At 42.8% G+C, this 20,743-nt stretch overlaps 1 protein-coding gene across 1 annotated transcript in view; it reads right to left on the bottom strand.

The window, feature by feature from the left end:
* Nucleotides 1-10,361: 10,361 nt before the first annotated feature.
* The window catches only part of LOC128709383 (uncharacterized), a 66,562-nt gene continuing 56,180 nt past the window's right edge, over nucleotides 10,362-20,743 (bottom strand). The window contains exons 4-6 of the mRNA XM_053804381.1: nucleotides 18,539-18,666; nucleotides 13,345-13,513; nucleotides 10,362-10,999 (exon numbers count right to left, since the gene is read on the bottom strand). Coding sequence (XP_053660356.1) covers nucleotides 10,362-10,999; nucleotides 13,345-13,513; nucleotides 18,539-18,666 — 935 coding nt within the window. The remainder of the gene's footprint in view (nucleotides 11,000-13,344; nucleotides 13,514-18,538; nucleotides 18,667-20,743) is intronic.

The raw sequence follows: 20,743 nt of genomic DNA, 5'->3' as shown, positions 1-20,743 counted from the left end.
CGGCATCGCCGGACTGCGTGTGTGTCTGTGGAGAACGGTAGTGTTCCGTTGTTCCGTTGATGTGTAATTGTTCGTAAGCCGTTCATTGATGCTCCCATGCCGGATGGATACAGGGATACTACGGGGTTTGGAAAATATGTCCACCCTGCACAGCGTATCAGCATCCTGCAGTCGCACTGTTTTCTTATCTGGTTTATTGGGTAAGGTTGGCTAAGTCGAGAAAATATGAACACAACAGCATTGCAGTAAAAGTGGAACTCTGATCGGTTGGTTGATGGTGGGTGGCTGTAGGATACGGCCGACATCGGACGGACAACGAATGAAATGTGCTGTTTGTTTGTTTGCGTGTGTGTGTGTGTGTGTGTGTTTCTTTTTTCAGGATATCTCTCTCTCTTATGCGCTTTGCCATTGTGTGCCAATGGAAAACACAAATGCAATAACGGTAAGTAGCTCGAAAGGGAAGCGGACTAGTGGTGAAGAACGAAACCCAGGGCTAGTAACGTACGGAATTTGTCGGGTTTTCCTGGTATTTGGGAGCCAAGGATGCGTCTTTACAGCAAAAGACGATCAGACAACGGTGACGACGATGACGGAGACAATGATGACCGATAATCTGCAGCCGTTCACAGGTGGGAAAGGAACCCGAACGGGGCTCCACATTGGAAAATGTAATGCGCTTAACGGACCGAAACGAGCGCCGGTTTTGGCGGGGTGTGCGGGAGAGATGTGCGGGAGCGACATAGGACGTAGCATGGTAGCGCCTGAGATGGGTTTTGTGTATTGTGTCCCGAGCAGTGTGAAGCCGCTTCCCAACAATTGGCTTGGAGATCGTAATGCTGTAATAAGTTGACAAGGTCCAGGAAGGAACGCTGAGCTCATGAAGACGATGATGATGATGCCAGTGCTGTTCGGGATGATGGTGGCGATTGGTGACCCGACCCGATGTTTGGGTGGTAGGTGCTTTTAGTATCCCGAAGGGGGAAGGGGGGGGGGGGGGGGGAGGATTACCGATCGATAAAGGTCGATAGCTTATAGAAAAAAAACCCATCTCTTCTTGTGTGTGTGTGTGTTTGTTTGGGAGAGTAGGGTTCACATTTTGGAACGAACGCAAAGGTATACAAAATGGAGGTTATGGGGGATGTTTTAACGGTAAGCGACCTTAGGCGACCAAACGACCGGTGAGGATGTGTTTGTCAGGTTCGTATCCGTTCAGCTCATGTGTGAAGATGATCGAAGTTGGTAAACAAACCCGTCACAGACGGGACCGGTTGCTATGGTGGGCTTAATCTGTTAAAGACCCGGCGAAGCAATGATACACTACAATTCTACTGATTTGCTGAATGCTGCGAAGCAATAAACAGTTCGATGGATTCGTTTGAATAGTAAACGATCTTCTAAGCTATGAATATGAACGAACTTAGCGATTAGAAGTTTAGGTTGAACAATTGTATAAATAGTAGTGTAGATTGCATGATATTTTCCATGGGAATACTGTAAGAGTTGATATCCTTCGTTTGATTCGCTGTTTGTTCCTGTTTGTTTTACACTGTTTTTTTTATTGTTTTACATGCAAAATACAGACAAATTTTCAGTCACAATTCTTTTGCTAAGTTGCCATCAGTGTCATCAGTTGAAATTTTATCTAGTACGTAAAATGCGAGAATATTGCGTTTTTGTCTTGTTAGGCTTGGATGCTTTAAGAAAGCACTGGAGAAAACACTATCGAAAATATAATAACATTTTTCATTCAACCCATGTGTTATACAAAATTTGCTAATCAATGCTCTATGAATCTCTCAGTTGGCATTTTACAATTGACATTCAATCTATAATCTTACTCTACAATATGTAGAAAAATATATTTTTATTTACAAGATCCTTCAAAGGAAAGTCATACACACGTGGGATATGTCATTGATATGAAAAAAGACATGTAATTCATTCCAATAGAGTGTGATGATCGGTTGGTTGGAAATAAATAGCACTCGTTTACTGCCCGGACATCGATACGGGGGTGTTTGTGATCCGCACCCCATCATGCATCAAAGCAAGAAGCGTCACAAATTAAATGAAACTGCTTTCTTCAATTGCAGACACTTACACTTCTGGTGCAGTACCGAACCGGCTGTGCATCGATAATAAAATGTGCATCCTCCCGTAAGGTAGTGTTGTCAAATTAAATCAAATAGCATTACGTTACACTCGTTTGCACTGATGGCAACGGAATCGATACTGCTTTTGTCATGTTTTATCGGGGAAATTGAGGCGCATTTAATTTTTCCTTCGTCCTCGCACACCATACGGTAACGCTGTCGGAATGTTTTTTCCACTGGTGTAGGGGGTGGGAACTGGAAGACTATTTTATATCGATGTGCACGACCCACGTATTGTGCCGCAAGGATGCAATTTCTGAGGTGCATTTGATATAGCAACACCATCATCATCATCATCATCATCATCATCATCATCATCCCCATCATCATGATCTCGTTCTCATCGGGATGCATCGGGTGTCATCAAGAACACACAAAGCCACTGATTGCATCGGCGTCGAAATCTATTGCACTGTGCCTTTAGACCTCACTTGGGGGAGGGTGAAGAACCCACTGCCAGCTACCCTTTTGCATGCCTTTCCTTCATTACAGTTTTCTTACCAACCCAAAAACCATCTTCTTCCCCACTTGTTTGTCATCCGGCCCGTCCTGAGGGGTGTCACTTCCTTTTCATCAACGGAACGGAAACCGACATTGACGATGTAAGGGATTTTGCGGAAATTAAACTTTTAATTGCTCCTGGCTCCTGGGTTGCCTTTTTCCAACCTGGTCGCTTTAAGCGTCGCTTTGCTGTACGGTAGCAAGCAGTCTCAAGTAGTTTTAACCGTCCGTACCGTAAGGCATCGGTATCGGCTTTTACACGTCATTTTATTTCGCCCTGATTGCGTTCGGACCAGAAGGGTCAATTCGAAACCGACTTTTTCGACATGGTTTGCATCAACTCGCTACCACTGCTATTGATTAATGGTTGAATATTTCTTGGCCGTTTGTGGCCACTCTCCACGTGTGCAACCCATTTGAAGTAGTTGAAGTTATTTCTTCACCAGCACTCTGCTGCTCTATGTGTGTGTGTAGTTAGAGGTTCCATCTTGACTGGCTGACTGGCTGTATCCATTACGAAACTTTCGTACCACACCTGCTCAATGCTTGAACTGCTTTTGTTGCACCCTTTAGCCCGGTTACCAAACCCAGACAGCTGCGAACAAGGGACTGGAACACCGAACGCTCTCTTCCGGGGCGATGGCAGCTGGCGGTTGGTAGACAGCTTTTCCGAGGCTTCCCGGAGCAGCAGTTTGCTTTCTGACAAGTCACTTTGCTAATGCGAACGAGCACGGTTCGCTTTTATTCTGGCAAGGTTGCTGCTTCGGTACGATGGTACTACAACCGCCACGGCCAGCAGAGTAACGTGCTCTATCACTTTTCAGATTGCTTCATCTATTTGCCCGCCCATCCGTCACCGTTCGGCCATACACCGCACACACCGATTGGCACGTTCTGCCGGGATGTGTCGGTCCCGGTGTGGCGGTACGGTTGGTAGTCGATCTGGTCCGGTTAGGAGACGATTAGAAGCAGTTTTTCAATTCAGCAACCAAATGCCAGAGTGCATCGAAACGCGCTTCGGTACCGGTGTGCCTGGCGGTGTTGTCTTTGCGTTCCGTCCTAGCATCAGTGAGTGTAGTGTGCACCACTTGTAATACTGCTAACTCGACCTCGGGTTCGGTTTGAGAGCCGTAGGTTTAAACAGTGGCAGGATGGTGTTGGATGAATGAAACGGCACCGATCGGTAGCGATTTGCATGTCAACTGTGCTGCACAATAACGGAAGCGTTCTTGCCACCGTTCGCCGTATTCTACAAGCGCTATGTTCAATCATCCTTCAGAGCACTTTTCTATCGCATGAATCATGGCGTTGGTTAAGCGGCAATGGAAGCGGGAGAAAATGGAGAAAAAAAAACAAGAATCTGAAACAGATTTCAAGTGCATTACGTAGAGAGGATGGTTACTTTTGTGTGAATGTTCCGTTCAATAGTTGGTGCACGGTGTGCCTTACCTTCGTCGGTGATGATGATTCCACGCTTAATTGTTGACTAAATTTGTGCTCAACGTGTAAAACGTAATATGAAAAACACAAGTAATATCTGTCAGATTTCTACTTAAAACTGGTGAAATCACAACCGTTGAACTCACCTGTCAGTTAGCGGAAAATGTTTGCTTTGTAATGAAATGCTTAGGTAACTAAGGTTGACATAACCGCATCGACTGGTACGTTGCTTGGTTTTCACGCTCTATGAGACAGACTCCAATGGGAGCCACCGACCAAACTAACCCAGAACTAACCGAAGGGAGGCAAACGGTCTCTTACCGCAAAACCCGTCTCTACGAAAACCGAACCAGCCGAAGCAGTACTGTCAGATGTTTTGTCAGAAATCATTGGCCGACCGGGGAGTTCTGTTTCATTTAGATTTGAGCAGATTGAGGTTAATTAAATAATTTGCACTACCGATATGGCTGTGCGATCGTTCCAGAAGGTGCAAGCGATAAGGATTTAATTAAATTAGATTTATTGTGACAAGCGCTGTAAAGCAAATGAAACATGTCATGTTGGTGAGGTCTTGGCTAGCGTAATGTGTCTCATAGGAGTGAGGCGCTTGAGAGTAAAGTCGTTGAATCAGTGGTGATTGAGACAACGATGGTGGTCACTTGCAAACCATCGTCTCACCATTGCCAAACACAGTGCCTCTTGCTATTTTCGTCCTATTGGAGTGTTTTCGTGCTCTTTTTCTTAACTTCCTAACGTTCTTAGTTTGATAGCAATTATCAAACTATAGTACTCAATTTCGAAGTGTTACGTTACGATCAGTTGTCTTCGTGAATAAAAAGCAATGAATTCTTGCAGCCGAATTAATGTGCTGCTTGTCGATGCCTAAGGAAAAGCATTCAAATGACACCCCGGCGAGGTTCATAACCCACGAGCGGACAAAAGTGTTTGTTTTGTTTGAAAAAAGAAAAGAAGAATTGTTAAAATCATTTAAATTTGCCTTGCATGAAAAGTGGTGTTGTAATTTGGAATGAAGCATTTTTCCTGAACACACTACAAGTACACCCAGAAAGCACAATAGTGTACAGCACATTGGGCACACAAAATTAAATGACGAAATTCCCTTGAAAATTTGTGTCAGTGCGTGACATGAGGAGGCTTTAGACGATATTTTGGAGTTTGAAGAGCCAATAAGCTCTTACTTCGTCCCGGCCGTTTCCAATTCCAAAACGTTCATGATAAAAAAAAAACGACGAGGTGTATATTGCCCTGCGCCACTCGAGAAGCAAACGAACGAACAAACACACAACGTGACGACATTTATAAGCATTAAATTCATAATGTCGACAGTGTATGGGGCAATTAAAACGGCGAAAAGCCATAAAAACGCAGCTATACATCGTGCCATGAACCCGATCGACAGCGAGAACGACTCTCGAGCGTGAGTTGTGTTTCGTCATACCCCGAGAAGGTTTCATTTTTACCTCTGCTTTGTCGGCATTCCTGGAGATCCATTTTCTATGCGCAATTCCGTTTCGTTGTGCCGTTGTTCGTCTTTAATTAGTGATATTTATGGACTTGTTTAGTGGCGCTTGGGGAGTGTGTGTGTCCTGTGTGTCAACTGTACACAGAAGCACTGTGCTGTATGACCGTGGGTTGCCTTTTTTCGTCCCTGTATGTCGTGCATCCGTACCATGACCCTAAGGTGCAGCTGCTGGCTTACTCAAGTAGATGGTAACACTTCGAAACAGCCTAATAACTACATCGATAATATTACGATTTTCTGCCCGCCCGGTTTTCGTAGCCTTCGGGACACGGGCCAAAGGGTCGACACCCTGTGCGCCGCACCGTGTGGTAATATGTTGTGAGGTTGGTACGAGTATTTGTGGATTGGGGTTAGCATTTGCTCGAATGCACATGTCGGTCGAGTGTGGTTTTATGTTGGGCGCGCGCACGTCGCACCACTGAGATGGTCCAGAGCCCCAGCCCCAGCTATTGAACTGTTTGAAATGTGGAGTAAATTAATATGTCGGGGGTCGTAAGCATCTGGACCGTCGGTGGTTGTGTGGCTTCGGGAAATATTATCGCTCCTTAATTCTAGCGAGGGTACTGGGCGTTTTGCTGCGCAACCACTATTGGGGAGAACAACCCCATTAGAAGGAAATTATAATACGTGTTCCAGTTCAGCTACTTGGAAAGCCGCGGGTGGTTTGTAAAATCCGTATGTTGGCGTGTATGTTAGTTGTGCAAGGCGTTGCGTTCGAATGGTACCGTGTGTTTACACACGAAATCAAAAGGGTGTTAATCAATAGTTCAGAGTTTCTGTTTACCGTTCAAAGGGGTGTATTGTCTGTATTGTTGATGAGATTTTATTTATAAATTTTACTTATAGCATTCGATAAATCATTTGCTTTGTTACATAGTAGTCAGTAGTAGTAATAGTCAACATGTTTTTTTCTTATGAGGTATAATTTTCATTTGAATAGTTAAACATGTACGAACTGGAATTGAGATAGTTTAAGATGAACTTAATGTTGGAGAGTCATGGTTGGATGACGTAGTCTTCAAAATCGTTTATCTTGATCTTTACAACGATCAAATGAATGCTATCAACCATATCTCCTCTGTTATTGTGATCGGGATATTAGCTTAAGTCAATTGAGCAGTTTATTATTATAATGTGGACATATTCAAGGCGTCAGTAGAAACTGGAATTAAGTGTAAGGTATATGTTAAAAGGCGGAACAACTTTGAAGATATTTCATATCTTCAATCTCTGGACTTCTTTTTTAGTGGCACTACAATCTAACCAGGGCTAGACCTACCATTTCTGATTTCTGATTTTCCTTTATTGCTGGATGCTGGATAGTCAGTCCTGCGTATGAAAAGTTGTTCCGGATTGGATTTTGTACTGATTTTATAATGTGAAACTAACACCGCTACCAAATGCATCACCGGACCGCTCCGTTGTTTCTTGTGTACCACTGCCTCCATGTTTGTTACGTCCTTCACCGAGAAGATAATCTTCTAAGATTTCCGCAACCTGTTCTCGTTAAAGGTGCTAATGCGGATGATGATCGGTGTAAAGGAAAATGTACTTTCCTTTAGGACTCTCCTGGAGAAATTGTCGCAAGATATTTGATAAGAAGTATCACGCGAAGAAAAATGTAAACGTTTGGAACGTCCTAGACTTCACTCTCATGTCCAGAAATCGCTGGCGGAGAGTAATTAGCTCTATATATAAGGCCAGCCTCAAAACTTTCCCATATGGTCCATCGAAACGGTCTTTTTTGGGTTAATCTCAAACAAAGAAACTATTCTACCAATTTCGTCAGAAAAGGTTCGGATAGATGCGATGGTCACGAAAAGCTGGAAGAAATACTTACGATTTGTCTTTCCCCTGTTAGCCTTACATTTAATTACTCGCTTGAAGGTTAGGTGATTAGGTGATTTGCCTACATGGTGCGGAAAGTACTTCCAAAACAAAAACAAGCCAGTTACTTCGTGATCGTTTCTTCTTCTTTTCATCGGCACTACAACAACATCGAGAGATGTAGGCCTGCCATTTCTGGCTCTCTCTGACTTTATTAACCCGTAACAGGATAGTCAGAAAATATAATCGTAATAAAAAAGATTAAACCACCAATTGCATACTTTTTAGCGCTGTTCCTAGGTGCCACGTTTTTACTTCAAAGAGTCCTGTTGATTGCAAAAATCTGAATATTGCAATTAAATAAATACCTGTTTATGTTGAATTACCATGGTTGTGGGGAAACTGTTTCAGTTCCCGAAATCAGTTGAACGTATTTTTCCGGACAGTACCAAGAATCAACCACAACCGTTCACTGTTTGTAAGGTTTTATTTCATATATATTTTTCCATTATTTTGTACATTCATTTATCATATATTGTTTTTTTCTCTCTCTCTCTCTCGCTTTCTCTTTCTTTCTCTGTCTATTTCTTTTTTGCTCTCACTACCAACGCTGCACTATGTTAAACCCCCACGCGGTTTCGGTGAAACGGTTACAAGTGCATATATTCATCTGTTCATCGCTTTGCGCTTCAGAGTCAGAGTTGAGCCTGATTAATTTCATCGGTGACCAGGCTGGCAGCAATGAAAACATGATTTTCCGCATTTATGCACCTTTTTATGTTTGCCTGGGAGTGTTTTTCCTTCTCTGTGTGGGTGTGTATGTGTGTGTGTGTTGTAATACTCTCCAGCCATTTTGAACGCTCATATGTTGGCTAGTAATGAGTGCTTGAACCACTATATGGGTTATGGCATTTCCGTACCCATTAGGCAGTTTCACTGCGCGTGAGCTCGTTTTTCGTTCTGTTCGATGCAAAGCGTCATCACCAGTGCCACGGCACCACCCGGAGAGATGTGTGAAGGATAACGGGACTTTTTCCCCCCATTACTTATATCATTTAAATCTTTTCATTTACTATTTTCTGCTGGATACGGTTATGGTTCAGTGAATGTGTACGTGTGTGAGTGTTTCCTGTTATTTAATGATGGGTTTTGGTTGCTGTTCGAATGTTCAGATGTTTTTTTTTGTTTTACTTTTTTATTTCTTGTTTGCTTTGTTCATGCGCCGTGTTTTGGGAAAGGTGCGGGTTTGTGGGAGATTTTTTAAATCCACATTTGCCCGCACAATTGTTACGGGTTACCACATCGATCCTTCTCCGCATCCGCCATTACAATGTTTGTGGGAGGGTGTGTTATAGCTCGAAATATGAAAAATATCACTCAATTATTCCAATAATATTTCGTGTGATGTCATCGGATGTTTTTCCCGCGTTTTACGTTGTTTTTTTGTGTTTTCTTTATATTTTATCATAGTTTAACGAGTGTTTAAAATTAACTTAATAACTTTTCTAATCTGCTCTGCATTCACCTTCGTTTTTACTCCCCCCCATTCCCACATTGTCTAGAGTGCTTGTCGATGTTCAACACTTAACAAAAGCAATGAACTAACTGTTCGATCTCGTTTGTCGCACCATCTGTTGCATCTTTGATACCAACCAATCGGTTTGACCGTGTGTTAGCTACTAGCGTACTAGAGTCGATCTTGATGCACTCGCTTAAAAGTGGATTATTTACGCCCGCTGTTACGTGCGATAATAGTTTAGCATTTCGTATTGGAGGACTTGGTTGTTGCAGTTTTTGAGTTTGCTTTACTTCCGGGATTTGGTGGCTGATGTGACTAGCGGGTTGGTTTTGTTTTGTTTTTTTAAATTTCATTTTATCTAAAGTCGGTCTCACTGGATCACTGCTTAATGCTACCTTATACCGCCGATCCCTTTCCAGTTGACAGCTGCACCGCTTCAACCCATTGTGCCATGTCCCATTGGCCCATGGCGCTCTTAAAATGTACTTATAACGTCCGCATCTGCGCAGTATCTGCCGATGGGGTGACGCTTTCATTATCCTAATGACGGCAACACGCGGTCACGCGAATGGTTTTGCTCTGCTTATTTTATATACTATTATAAGAGATACCTAAAGATAAATCAGTTTAACAGACTTTTGCTTAACTTACACGTTAATGTATGTGTTGTCCTTATCTTTCCTTTCTATCGCTCATCTTCATCAGCCCGCTGTCCTTCGCTGGCCATCGGTCACTTTACGTTCATAAGCATGTACTGTCGAACGATCATTAGGTCACGCAGTTACTTTCGGCATTGTGTGTGTGTGTGTGTGTTTGTCTGTTTTTGTGTTTTTTTTAAATCGTTTTTATCCACCCGTCTATCCTCACTGTTTGCGAGCATGATTAAGTGGGTCTGAAGTATTCTCATTCGTATCTACCGTAGATGGTTTGAATGTGCATGTTTCATGCTCGTTTGCTTGCTAGAGTAAATTTACAGCTACACCAGCAGACGGTGCGATTTTGCAATGTCGATGTGTGGGGATTTTCACATGGATGTGGTTGCACTGCACTGTACTGGGGATGTTCCATCTGCTTTCGTAATGCACTGTCGCTTTATCCAGTCGCATCAAGTGATCATTTGATCGTTTTTGTTTGTTTCTGTGTGTATGTGTGTTTGTCTGTTGGGTGTGAGTGCCTATAACATTAGCCACCGTTTAGAATCTACATGATCGTGGAGGAAATAATCGTCACAACTTCGGTCAGCACGAGAAAAAGGGTCTGACTGGCTGCTGGCTGGAAGGACATATGAGCCTTTAAGGAAAGATAACAAAGAGTGCTGTCAGTGGTTGTGATTGTGTGTGTGTGTGTTTTTTTAAGTGTACAGAAAAGAAAACCGCCCTCATCGAACGGTACAGAGTTGTCCTTCCGTCAGCCTTAATCGCCGTTGGGACAACGAGGATGAGTTTTGACTGAAGCTCGCACACGCTCGGTAGTCTAGTACGGGTGCCGCAGGATCGGTCCGCCATCGGTGATTGTGATGATGCCAGTGCAGTGAATGTGCGGTCGCCATTCCCTGCCGGTCATGACTGTGAGATGAAGCGGAAAAGCCGTCGTCGTCGAGCGACCACGACACCAACGGTGTGGGAGGGCACGTTCGGTGCGGAGCGATGCGAAGTGGGTGTCGCATATGCGCGGGAAGCCTCAGGCGCGCCATTAAGGTGGACCGCGTCCCGCAGCACAGACGGGTGCGTGCGATACTGGCGACGCATATTAGTACGCTACGGTGCAAGCAGACTACGACGAAACGAAAGACATTCTTGGCTGATGCTGCTGCTGCCGCTGCGAGTAGACGGTGTTCGGACCAGCGCGCCCACCGGATGGGCTCGGAAGCCGCAGCATACCGATGGAGCAGAGCAAGTACGAGACAAGCGCCGATGCCAGCACCAAAAGCGGATGGTTGAGTGGCGTGCGATGATGCGGTTGTCCCGCGCGCTGCATTGCTGCTGGGTACTCCCCTGGAAACGGAATGGGAAACACCTGTCAAATTTTTCCCTCAAACTGTTCTTAACCAGTTGGACAGAATATAGTTTAACATGTTTATCGTACGATACGGTGCAGGTGCACGTGAGCATGTAAATGAAGAAATTAAATAAGATCTGTGTCCGTCGTTTTGTACGTGATCTTCCATCGAAATGGTCGTTTAAGGAGGATTAGTTTGAGTCAAAAAAAATAAACGAATGTGACAAAATAGCGAACAGAAAATTGGAATAACACAAGGCGTGAAGTATTGCGGTTTAAATGAAAAGTAATAATATAACGATCATATTTTGGTGATTAAGTGGAGAGATACAGTCAACTTATTTAAAGAAATAAATACATCATTTTTATAAAAGCGTCAACAGCTTCACAGGAAATTCTGGTATAAGTTTAAAAATTAAAACACCGTCAAGTAACGAAATGAATTCACCGCTTTGCTTGGGTTTCTTAAAATATGAGGCTTGAATCATTAAGGAATTTGACACCTCACTTCTTGGTAGTGACAATTAAATGTAATTTCTTGTGAATAAATATGAAAATCAATATCGCTCTATCACATTGCAAAAATAAAGATAAAAAAAATTAAAGCAAAAGGTCCAATCGTATAAGGCACTCAATGATAGGAATGAAATGTAAATGAGTGATTCAATTACGAGAAAAACAATAAGGAAAAACGAGACTGGCAAGGCAATTAAGAAACTATTAGATATGTACTTAGGATGTTTTGCAATTCAATTTGTTTCGCGATTGGGGTGATTTTTGTTTCTTCAATGCACTCCCTCTACCGAACGGCATAATCGCTGGCACGCCATCAAATGGAACCAAAACTAATTTCGAAAAAGTGTCTCAAAATGTAATACCGTAAAGATGCTTAGCAACTTCACCGGACTTCCCGTGTGCCCGTGCTGCTGTAGCGCCGGCCTGTATTCCAATATTCCATCCCATCGTTAAACAAAGCAGATTATTGGCAAAGTTGGAACGAATCAGAAATTAACTTTCCATAATCGTTTCCCTTACCACGGGCTGGTTCATTTGATCGGTAAACTTTTTGCAAATCATTCCCAATGGCGCACCGATGGGTAGCGACGGTGTGGTTGCTTCGGGAGGTCGATGCAAAACCGACCGGTTAGCATAAATCAACCAACTGTCTGTTGCATGAGAAAGTTTCCGGCTAGTGTGTGTGTGTTGTGCGGGAACGAGATGAAATAAGATATTAACAAATTTAATATTGACCTTAGGTTAGTGCGGTGTAGCCCACGGTTTAGCACATTCAAATGAAAGGCTAGACAACCGTACGGTACGATAAGCGTGTCGTACGGCATTCTTGCTGGGCGAAGATCGTGCTGAGATTGACATTGATATTATTGTAGCAAGTTTTTCATTTCGTCTTAGCACCAATGAAAACGTTGTTAAATTCATCTTCCACTCCACTCCGCGTGGGTCTGAGTGGAAACATTTTAGTCGATTTAACAGCTTACGACCTGTTCCACAGCTACGGGCTCTACCCGTTGGGAATAGGAAAAGGAACAAAAGGGATTGATAGTAGCGTTGAAACACTGGCACATATTGTGTGTCGTTCTCCAGCTTTTCAGCCCGCAAAGGTCCAGTACCGGTGGGTGGGCTGGAAAGGATAGAGATTTATTGACATTCTCCAGCAAAGGAAGGCACAATGGGTCGATAGCAATCCTTTTCAGTAAGGCTCCGGTTGCCTTCTTCGAGTTGTCTTGCAGCGGAATGAAATATCGCATTGAAACTTCGGCGAGAAAACCGATCGACAGTGAAGAGTTTTCCAAACAAACGTCTCGAAGCCTGTATGCAACTCGGCTGTGCTCGTACCGGGCGCCCAATAAGGAAGTCTTGAACGCGGCAATGGAAAGGATGCTATGATTCCCCGTCTGGGGAAACATTCATCAGCCGGCATTGTAACACAGCGCACTCGCTCTCTGTCGCTCGTACTCCCTGCTCGCCAGTTAGCCTGCTCGCAATTCGCAATCTAATAAAAGTCCATTATTGGAACGATCAATCAAGATTCAAAATATACAGCAATATAAACGAGACCTTTGAGACGCCATGGCGCACCGTGCGGACACGACGTTCATGCACGACGGACAGTTGGAATTTCACGAGCCAAACGGAAGCTAAAGGTTGGGGTGCAATGGTGGGCCACGGTGTGGAGTGGTATGCGAAGGTATGGGATGGAGTAAGAGACCAATGAAATAAAATGAGCTTGTCAGTGGACGGACCCGGCCCTCGGGTCTCAGCCGCATGGGCATGGGCCCTGTTTCTTGTCTCGCTGCGTGGTTCGTACGGGGATTTATGGTCGGGGCATAAATTGGCAGACCTACCGTTTAGGACGTGCACGGTGACACTTTTGCTTTTGGCGTTGGACGGATTGCACGTGTACTGTCCGGAATCCGATGGCCGAGCGTTCTGGATGAGCAGGAACGAGGTTGTCGTGTCACCTTTTTCGGTTATGACCGAGACGCCACCGCGCGGTGAATCGTAGCTAATAATCTGCAAAAGAAATGACAAAAACAATCCACGAATTGTATAATTAAATGTTTTTCGCTTGGAGTTTATGCTAATGCAATCAATCTTTGCCCCCATATTTCCGGGAGAAGTTAATTAAGTTTTGCTCCGGATATATTCGTGAGGGCTTTGGAATTTAAAAAAGTACATCACATTGTAGAGCAAGAAACTATAGGGGCTATCTGAATACGGTAGTACCGGTACTAAATCTCATCCGGGCCGAACTCACCGAAGCTGTACTGAGTAGGTATTGTAGTACAGGATTTCTTGAGGATGCCGAGTAAAACCACACTGAAACATTACTACCCCTGGCCCAAATCCAAACTAGAACCATGGAGCAGACGCTTGGTGGTAGTAACGGACCCAGACAACTTTCCACATGCCATCATATTGCATACGACGTAGATAATTACCATTATTACAAATGTGGTAAACATGGCCGACATTCTTCAGAATGGAGACCCTTTTTGATGATATTTTGATGTATAAATACTATCATTAGCCTTATAATATTTACATCGGTATTGAATTCAGCTTTTTACTATGTCGTGACACTATCACTATCTCTTTGAAAGTTAATTTAACGGAGAATAATGAATGCTCTTAATCGAAATCTACTATTCGAAAATCAAAAGTTGGCAAACTATGCGTAAATTAATATTAATTCTTATACGTACGATCTAATCAATTTCTTCTGTTATCTACAACAAAATCGTTGTTATTACTGGTTTCATAACAAAGAGTTTCACCGGGTAACGGATGTAATTGAGTTTTTGTTTCTTTTCGCCAAAGTTAGTCAGCAAACAGCAGGAGTGTCAACAAAATGGCATCGAGGTCGACCGAATCCGAAATGTGTGGTCGTAGGTTTAGGGCAACTTGTTGATTGGGCTGTCATGCACAGTGAGAAACTCCAACCGCTAATGATGACGGTGGCAACCGACGGGCTGTTGACCCTGGCAACAATTTCTTTGTGACGTGTGTGTATGTGTGGCTCGTTGGGTGTGACGAACGTGCAGTTATTTGCTACCGGTAGGTCAACAAAATACGGTTTGTCTTTGCTGGTTCCAAGTGCCTACGGTACACATTCGTTTCAAGCAATACCCGGCTAGTGGTTATCATAATCATCATTACCAGTGAGTGTGCTATCAGTGAGCTAGTTCGTCAGGAGTCATTCATCTCAGACTCGGAACGAACAAATGGATTGTTTCAAATTGTTTCATATAACGCTGGGTGTACCAATGTGTTTGCCTGTTATCATGTACAGAGATGTTTATCGTTAAATTTGTCTGTTTTCCCTTTATTATTTTTTCTAACTGGTACAGAAAATCGTTCCATGGCGAACTCCTCGTGAAGAAAGGTGTTTGGTAAGCGGCAAAGCGTAAACCAGCATACCAGCAAATAAATAGCGCCGGCAACGTTGAGCATTCCCGCTGGTCAACGATCGACGACGTAATTTTGTTTCATGAATTATTGATGAGTAAATATTTGCGAGTTGCGCAGCTGTTTATACTTTATCAGAGCCAAACCATCCCAGTCGTAACCATGACTGTGTGAATTTCACATCAAGTGAACGGAGAAAGAGAAAGAGATGAAACCAGTCAAATTCACCGAGAAAAACTTTTTCTTTTTTTCATATGCTCTTTTCCAGATCCTGATGTTCGGAGGTCCTTCCTGTTGATACCACATACACACATACTCGCCAATCCATTTATCCCTTTGCAGTACAGTGGTGCGTTTCTTGTTTTACCTTGGCCCAGGAAGTTTTCCCCCAGCTCGCAGTCACTGGTGATGGGTTTTCCTGCATGGTTCCCGGTAACGGTGGATCCCATTCCCGGTGGGAGAGTTATTTGTTTTACTGTATTTTTCTCGCATGTGAGCATCGGTACGTACCGGGTTTGTTTTCTTTTTTCTCATCCATTCCACACAGCAACGCACTCCGCAGACTCTTCAACAGGTTCGCAAATGGTGCCGTGGAAATCGACGGAAAGGCTAGCATCCGGCATCCGGCTTCCGGTTTCCGGTGTTTATCAGCAACATCAATATCAGATTTAATAATAATAGCTTCAGCAAAAAAAAAGCATTCACTTTTACGCACGTACCCGTTGTAGCATGTATGAGTGCTAAAACGAGTTTACGTAACGAAGTGAGCAGTGGAAAATGTATCCATTGCCGCTTGCGTTGGAATTTAAGAAACAGATTGATAAAGTGCTGGTTTCATCAGAGTAAGAACGATTGTTTGGATCAGGGTAGTTCGCAAATGACAAAAGTACTACATTGAGTATTTGTTACAAATTGTTTTCAACAGTTACTGATTAAACATTTTATCGCTTTCTAAAATAGCACTTGCAGAGAAGAGCAATAATTGTGCAAAGATCTAACATTAACGTTGGATGTAATTCGTTCATTGCTAATGCATTGAAACTTCTTTCAGCTCGATACCAGGAAACCGGTTACTCGAGTGCCCCAACAATGGTTGATTGCTGATGACTTTATTTTTACGATTCGCAGCTATTCAAATTATAATGTTCGTTCATAACGTTCATGGTCTAATTGTAAGGAAATCAAATTATTGCTCACAGAAAACCAAGATAATCCTTTTCTTTTTCAAAAAATATCCCTTTAGTGCCATTATATTATAGATGCAAAATACATTAAAGGATAATGAAAATTTAAAATTATGTATTTTTGCAACAGTTGATACCTTTTTTGATAGAAAATCAGTAAAATGCCGAATAAAAATAACACATTGCTGACATGAGTTAAAAACATTCAGCGGATTTTGGAATCGAATAGCAGCAAAATGGTTGCGAGTTGAAGAAAGAATGAAACTGGTTTCAAAATCGGAACAGGTAAGTGATTAATCTTTTGAACATATAATCAAATTTTTATTACGCTTTAGTACCACCACAAAAAATAAATTGTACTTCAATTTTTTATTGGATTAATGGAAGTTAGTTTGGAGGTTACTCAGCCAACCTGCTTGATGATTGAAAAGGATAAAGTGCAATTTGGTTGCAAATAAGCACACATAGTCAACAAAGTTTAAAAAAAAAGGAATTTATTTGATGAAGGAAAGGTTTTTTGTCAAAGTTTTTCATAAATTATAAAGCTTTTATAATGTTTGTTTTTATTACTCTTGTCAAGGGTTTTTTTTTGTAAAAATGTGAAATTGATTAGTGGAAGTAAATAGCGAGAATGGAGTGGATACTAATGGGAAATAAAACTACTACTGAATTGTACTACTGAATTGTAGTTTGTACCACGTTTGCATGCAGTTGTGGTTATATATATGTGTGAGTGAGTATGACAGAAAGAAAGAGAGAGAGATTACCACCCTTTCCCGACGTGAGTGAAGTTGTCAGTTGCATTTCCGGTGCCAAAATCCTGTCAACGAGTCGACTGAAAAGCGTTCATTTCAATTTTCCACCTGACGTACCAGACGGCAGACGGCAGACCGGTTTCCCAGATACTCTCCAATGTTCACTATCCTATTAATTCATTTAGTTTTAGCTCATCTTTCCGAATGGTGGGTAAAGAAACGCGCTCAGCCAGAACGTGGGCGTGTGTCCCTGTTCGATACACATATCACACAATTCGTTCGATTTGGCAGATACGGAATGGGTATCGCGACCGTTAGCTGCGAGCGCACCAAATCGGAAAAGGATAACTGGCGTTGCCGGCGTTTGTGAACGTAGCGAGGCGCAATGATGCGCCAATGTCATGCTTAATCTACCTGTCCATGCTAACGGGCAGTTTCGAACTTTGGGGATGCTTTCGTTCGGTAAATGGTACCCGTAGAACCCATTTGCACTGTCATTTGGTGTGGCAGTTATGGCTCCGTTCCGGCCCGGGGTATGGAGCGCTTGCCGGACGACTCCTACCTTTGTCGGCCGCTTGTCGGCTTTCGGTGCATCGAAGCCAGTAGTGCCACCCATGGCCGAAACTGGCGAGCCGGGAAAACATCGTAGATGCATTCGTGACCGTGCGCACTGCAGCTTAGCGCACCGCTGCATCCATGAATATGGTAATGGATTTTACGGGAGACTGAAGTTCCCGGGTGGAATATAAATTAGCAAACCAAGGTGAAACCAGATCCGCCCGGTTCGTCGCACAGTTTTACTAGCGAAAGTGCAAACCCACGACTAGCTGTAGTTGTTTGTTTTTTTGTTTTTTGGTTTTGGTTACTCATCGTCCGCGGACGTGATGCTGCTAAAACAGTTCATCCGAGGGCTGATGCTTGGGGTAAGATTATGCCCCCTTTGGAGGACATTGAGGAAGATAGGGTGTCAGAGAGCGGGAGAATGAAGCAACGGGAGCATTAAAACGAAGCGAAAAATGGAAATTTTGTATGCCTTACACCGCTCAAGGTAATTCCATAATGCTTATTACGGAAATGGTGAGGATTTTATCCAGCCCATGAGCCCTCAAGGATACCAAGATTTAAGTGGTTAGAGGGAAAAAAAGCATGCAAAAAGCCGGAATGTAAAATCACTCCCTGTGCCAACATGGATAACGGACCAAGGGTGGAGCAAATGGGTCGATGGTGGCAGCAGTTAGTACGAGAGCATTCAATTACTCCATTATGTGCGACAGGAAAAATCAATTGACGCTCCTACACAGTCTAACGACCTACAAATCCATTCGAAGTGTTTTCAAATGGGTTTATCGAGCAATTGAATGACTTAAACAATTACGAAGGCATAGTTGAATAAAAATGTTCAGAAAGAAAGTTGTATTCTCTTCTACAATGTGATGTTTATAATTACGTAGTCTTCGTAGTCTGTAATTTGAGTACTTTAAAAATAATACATACAGATTGCCGCAGTGTATTAAACGAGATTGCCCAAAGGACGTCAAATGCAAGGCTATTGATAGAGCTAAATCTCATGGTACTTCGACACCTTGGCATCGTTTTGACCGCAAAATGTTGAAACTGTTGCAAACTGAGTCAATACTAGAGACACATTGCCGTACCGGCTAAGTTTCTGTCGCCTGTTTCTGTGTACTTACCGCATCGTTATGGTTCCAGAAGATGTAAGCTGGCGGCTCGGGAGAATCCTTGACGACACAGGTTAAATTTATCGTCGATCCACTCTCAATGTACAGATCCGGGGCGCCTATTATTTCCGTCGACGGTTCTGCGAAAGATATGCAAACACGCAGGATGAACATTTGTTGCTAATACCACATTTTCATGGAAGGTACACACTGGTGGTGGGATAGCGTTAAAAATAAGGTGGAATTACTCTATTCGAGGAATTAAGCCTTTTTCCGTCTGACATTTATTATTGGTTAGTTCGTTGCAATGAAGGTACAAAAAAAAGACTGGATTGTGTATATATTTAGGTGTTACATATTTATAGAACCAACTTGCTAATGCCTAATAGAGTATTTTTTTACGACAGTTAAGCATTTTTCTTCATGTTCTTCATATTCCATTCGACAGTATGAAACATTTTACAAAATGGAAAATAAATAGAACATGTCACCTGCCAAGGGCATGTCAAATATCATAGGATTTTAACAAAAGAAATATATCGCGGATATCAAAGTATTACAGTTAGAAAAAAAATCATTTGATAGTATTCTCGGTGTTTTTCGTAACCCTTTGGCCGTAATTTGGTCCATTCCAAATCGATTCTTGGTAGCCGCTGTACAGCTGCCTACCGTAAAATTGGGCCAAAAACGGAATGATTCTGAAGGTTGGCTACCGTAGGTGAATGGATCTTCTTTTTCTTTACGATGTATTATTTTGTGCTATATCATTTCGAAAAGATTTATGCCCTGCACCCACCAACCCTCCACCCCAAAGGGGCGGTGGAGTTGATAGCGAATGAAGAAACAAACAAACAAAAAAAAAGAGAAAGCAAAAAAAGGTTATTTTCCTTCGTTTTTGGTGTCAACTTTCGACTAGTTGGGAGGAAAAAAACAACTGCCGTACTGAAAATAATATCCAAGACGATACCTTTATGTGGCAAGAACCTAGAAAACGTTAAACTGACAGAAATACAAAGATGAAAACATAAAGGATGGCCTCGTTTTTTTCTGTTGATGGGTGGTTGTGTGTGTGCGCGTTTGTTTTGTTATGTTTGAAAAAATTACCCACGGTTAGGTGGACAGTATCGAGTTTCTTCCCCTGGACTTGTGCTGGTAAACCTTTGCTGGAACGTTTTTTTAAGAAAACAAAAACACACCTACGTGACCCTTTAAGACGGATGGTTGCAAAAGAATTCGTTGGAGCATTGGGTGGGGACAGAAATGAGAATTTCTACAAACGGCTTAGCTGAGCACAATCATCGGACGCTTTTGCACCGACCGACAGCTATCTTTGGTCCTTTTGTTTGTAAAACCCGATCGGCATTTATTTGCGTTCGCTTTGACGGTCCATTCGGCAGCTAACCCGTCGTGCTTATGGCTGTGCTGGGTTATTACTAACACCGAGCGTAATAAATCAAATATTTTCACTTGATTTTATTTCCTCCCGGGCATCACTGGCTCCCGCACGGCGTCCCGTTCATCCATCAATCCGCTTTTAAATCTTCGGTGACGCAAATGATTGAAAACGGGACGGGTTTGATTAGGGTGGGCGCCTTACCCAAGAGGGAAGAAACCGCCACAGGTAGGTAGTCCTTTTTTTGTCAAGCTACCGAAGAATGTCCTTGTTTCGATCGATCGATAAGAAGCTGGCAAAGATATTTGGCGTTAATTCCATGTGCATGGCCACTGGATGTTCGTTCGTATGCGGATCTTATCGGAGCCGGGAGCAACGGGTACGTGGAGAAAATAGCTCAAAGTGGAATCATCCTGTCAGAAGGAGAAAATGGATGTCATTTTAATCCCGCGTATATTAAGCCAGATGTTACGCCATGCGATCGGAATTGATATGTGTGTGGGTGGAATTTGGCCATTAACGGAATTTATGATAATTCATCAATTAGTTTTTTGTTCGCCCTTTCCTTCCCATCAGAGGATAACGTGCTACGAAGCGAAGATGTGTCTGACGGTGGAGAGTAGACAGTAGAATTGTGTTGCTGAATAATGATCATGTGAAAAATTCTTTATTGCGTGCATAATGTGATGGTGTTCATTGGAACTTGCCGTAATAAATCCTATGCTTTATTAAGACGGGCCGAATCCTATCGTGTTAAAGAAGGGTCTAGCTTTAATATTAGCTTTTTTAACAATAAACCTATCCCTTGTTGTATAAAACTTCTC

This window comes from Anopheles marshallii, chromosome 2 (assembly GCF_943734725.1).
Source record: "Anopheles marshallii chromosome 2, idAnoMarsDA_429_01, whole genome shotgun sequence".
NCBI classification, from domain to species: domain Eukaryota; kingdom Metazoa; phylum Arthropoda; class Insecta; order Diptera; family Culicidae; genus Anopheles; species Anopheles marshallii.
Note: the sequence above shows the minus strand (reverse complement) of the source record. Positions and strands in the feature narration are given on the sequence as shown.